The 4156-nt window shown below is 40.6% G+C and overlaps 1 protein-coding gene across 2 annotated transcripts in view; it reads right to left on the bottom strand.

Annotated features, from left to right (window-relative positions):
- Positions 1-4156, bottom strand: part of PI4KA (phosphatidylinositol 4-kinase alpha) — a 96624-nt gene that overhangs the window by 62555 nt on the left and 29913 nt on the right. For both annotated transcript variants that reach the window (XM_019506930.1, XM_019506931.1), the window contains exons 12-13: positions 4054-4154; positions 2172-2301 (exon numbers count right to left, since the gene is read on the bottom strand). In XM_019506930.1, the coding sequence (XP_019362475.1) occupies positions 2172-2301; positions 4054-4154 (231 nt within the window). The remainder of the gene's footprint in view (positions 1-2171; positions 2302-4053; positions 4155-4156) is intronic.

Raw genomic sequence — 4156 nt, 5'->3', positions numbered from 1 at the left:
GGGGGGGGGGGGGACCCAGTGCGCTCCCCAAAGTGGACCAGAAGCACTTCTGGTCCACTTTCAGGTCTGCTGCTGAGCACGCTGGGGAGCCCTGCATGCTGCTGTGGGACACTCCATGCGCCCCAGCATCGCAGCCTTCACAAGCCACCTACCACCTAGAGGTATGTAGAAAAAAGTTTAAAGCTGTGTCTACGTTCAAATCTCTGAATCAATTTGGAGGGTTCCGATTTGATTCAGAGAGATTAAAGGGTCCTCTGATTTGACTCGGATTTGGAGATTCGGCCACCGAATCAGGCTGAATCAAATCAGGGACCAAAGCTTCGCATAGCCCTAGAGCTTATTAAAATTCCTAGTTACATACATTTGTGCTGTTAAGAAGTATGGGTGTGAGCAAAGGTCTAGAAGACCATGCATTGCACATCTGTTACCGGTAACAATATGCAAGATGCTAAAGTTCTGCTCAGTTCTCAGAACTTGAGCTGAATACATACAATATTGGGTCTCTGAGTAAATAAACAGAGTCCCACCTTAATGACTTTCTGGAGAATCAGTTTTCAGAATACAACAACTGCATTAAGTAGACCAACACATCTCAGTAGCTCTAACACCTTATTGCCAAATTCATCCCTGGTGCAATTCCAGTGAAGTAAACCAGAAGAACTAGATGATGGATTAGATTTCTCACAGCATGTATCAGATTGTGATAATAATTAAGCACAATGACAGAGTCCCAATTTTTCATTTTTCCCTGACAAGACAGATTGCAACTCAGATAATACGGCTACAGAAAAGCTCTGTTTTGCTCTACTTTGGTCACTATTAACAAAAACGAATGCCCAAAAACTTTAGCTCTAGAACTTTTATTAATAGTGGCACTTTAAAAAAATAAAAAGGAACACAGATTTGTATTCAGAACTAGAGGAATTATGCAGGAATTGGCTGGTAAGGTGGGGGACGGGTGAGGGGGAAGAAGAAGAAATCAACATTTGGCTTGTAATTGAAGACTGATATGGAAGTCTCAGAGTAGAAATAAGAACAGAACCCTATATTATCAACTGCTTTTCATAAAACAAATGCAGCAACATCCTATATGCAAACAGGTTCAATTAAATATTTGGCGATCAGGGAGTCAGGAACACTGGCTTTACCTGGCTATGCAGAGCAGCTTGCACAAAGAGCATCCTTAAAAATACAACAATACAGCCACATCCTTTTCCCATTAAATTATTTGCTTGATCATCATAATATCTTCCCAATCCACCACAACCTTCCTAATCTGTTTCATACATCTGTTGCACCCTCTCTCACACAGAATGAAAACAATCCACGTCAATTTGCTAGCAACTCATCCTGCACAAAGAATAGGATTTCCAGCCTCTCCTTGGTTGCAAGAGTGTCTACTCTCCTTAGATCAAAGAGAATGCTTTACCTATCACAATTCATGACCTATCACTTACACTAGACACAAACGAGCTGAGAGTCTGAGCATAACTAAAAGTAATTAAAAAAAAAAAAAGACTTAAAATTCTAAAACATGACAAAGCCATTTATAATAGCCTACTCAAAAGTTACAGATTAAGTTATTACACCAACATGCACACTTGTTATGGATCTTCTATCAAAACTTTGCTAGTTTCAGAAACAATAATTTTTTGCTGTTACCTGTGATCATCAGGGATGCTGGTCTTCTCCGATTTAAAAAAAATCCCCAATTTTTGGTTTAAAAAAGTAACCTCAGATTCATATTTTCTGTGATTTAAATGAAACACCACTAATACACAGATCTATATAGTGGTGTTTCATTTTAATCACAGAAAAATGTGGATTTAGGGTTACTTTTTTTTTTTTTTTTTTTAACCAAAACTTTGAGTTGTTTTTTTTTTTTAAATCAGAGAAACCAGGATCTCAGTTGATCATATATACAATACAATCTTTGACATCTTGATGCCACTTTGCAGTTACTAGTAACCTCACCGCAGATAAGAATCGTTAGCTCCTGGGTATATTTTTGCAATAACATGATAAGCATTCTCTGTCTTAAAATCCCTCTCAAAAACAAACACACCATTTGACAGGTAGGGAAAAAACATTGCAGTAATAAAAGGAAGTTTAAGGGCAAATTAGTACTGTTTATGGTATATACCTGAATCAATACTACAGCTTTGTTTTACCTGTGTGATACTGGCTGTGATACTTGTACAGTTTCACCAGAACTGGAGAAGGTATTACAAGGAAATCTCTCAAGGAAGGACAGACGGAATGAACCACGACAGGGAACCTCTCACACAAACGACCTAGACCCTAGAACAAAAAACCCAAAAATATGGATACATTAAAACATCCCATTTGAAATATTCTCACTGCATGAACAGACCTGTTTACTTCACCTGTGCGCTTGTCCCTTGCCTTTTTTTTGGTGCCTTCACAGGAGAGTGTCCAATACATTAAGTCAGTCTAATTCCAGATAATTCAGATTATGGAATAAATACATTCAAATGCTAAGTAGCCACAAGAAACAATATCTTTGCTATCCCACGTCTGAGTGCAGAATAACAGATGTGACCTGATTTTGTAAACAAAGTAAGCAGGTGTCAAGAACTAGGCTAGGCACAGGACACTCATTTCTCCTTATTTTAAAATCTTTTTGTTCAGGACAGTTATCACACTGCTTATCCTGGAAAATAAACACATTGCCCACAAACCAGATACAGCACAGGCAAGCACTGCCATGCTCACCTAAAGATAATGGAGAAAGGGAAATTCAGTTTCCGGGAACTGTTCTCACATTGCCCTCCACCCCAGCCTGCCAGCAAAAGGGATACAGGTTTCCCTCGCTTTATGCTGTACATGCATTCCTGGAAAATGATGCATAACCCAAATTCACATAAAGAGAATCCACTTTACCATGTAATAAATAGGGATACGTTCAAAGACCTCGACTGTACTGATCCCCAGAACCATTCTTACCACTTTTACGAAGACAATTTTGGTACTCACCAACAGCAGACAGTACACACAAGCACAGGGTGGTGGTAAATGTTACCATAATGGGGATGGTAACTACAGAAACCCCTGTTGCAGTCAATGAGTGAGGAGCACAGATCCACACAGGAGACACATTTTGGTGTGCATCACTCCCACAATTCGCTGCACAAAGCAGCTGACTGAAGGCTTCTACCACACTGATCGCATAAGAGCAAATTTACCTCACAATGAATTTTTGGAATAAAAAGGATCATCACATAAGAGCGAATTTGCACATACAGAACCCACATAAAGCGAGGGGAACCTATAATTAAAACCACTATGGGTATGCCTTTATAAAACACAACACTTTGCCTGCTAAAATTATTTCAGTCCAATTCAATTCTTTCCAAACCAACCACTCAAGTGTCACTAGATCATCAGCAGGCAAAATACGGCCTGAGGGCCATATCTGGCCCACCAGGTGAATTAATCCAGCCTGTGGGCAGGTGTAATTCACTGTATCTGGCCCAGCCCTGGGCTGCCCATGCACCGCCAGCTTCATCACACAGGGCTCACCACAGCTAGGCACAGGGCTCAGGCATGCAAGCCCCATACAATGTAGCCGACAGTCCAGCCCCGAGGGGCTCTATCACCTGGTGGTCAAGTCTCCTCCCATCCAGACCCATTGGTCTGGGACTTCAAATACTCCCCAAATCCAGGCAAGCATCCTATGTGTAGGCTCCAGGCCCAGAGGCTTTGGGGTTCAGATGCCTCCAGTCCAATCAACCATCCAGTTCTACTCCATTTTTTACTGGTTATAACAAATCTGAACCCAAGGTCTTCAGAAGTGAACAGCTTGTACAATAACCACCCTGACTAAACTTCTCAGAAACAGCTCACGCAAAGTAGGCTTTGAGGACCACTAGATCACTGATGTTTTACTTTTCTAGGCAAAAGACATTAACAAATAGTAATATAACAACTGCCTCATCTCTTAAGTAAACTCATCTGTAAAGATGCAAACAATTTTATTGACTGGTTGAAAAACTGAAATAAAAGTTTCTCATAAAAATGTTAAGGACAGACCTGCAAGCAGCAAATTAGCAGTGGCAAATGAGCAATAATGACTTTGCTAGAGGTCTTGGACTGTAGCTTTTCTGAGAGCTTGATGCACAGGTTTTCTGCACCT

Source organism: Gavialis gangeticus, unplaced genomic scaffold (genome assembly GCF_001723915.1).
Source record: "Gavialis gangeticus isolate Ggan-Ray unplaced genomic scaffold, GavGan_comp1, whole genome shotgun sequence".
NCBI classification, from domain to species: domain Eukaryota; kingdom Metazoa; phylum Chordata; order Crocodylia; family Gavialidae; genus Gavialis; species Gavialis gangeticus.
Note: the sequence above shows the minus strand (reverse complement) of the source record. Positions and strands in the feature narration are given on the sequence as shown.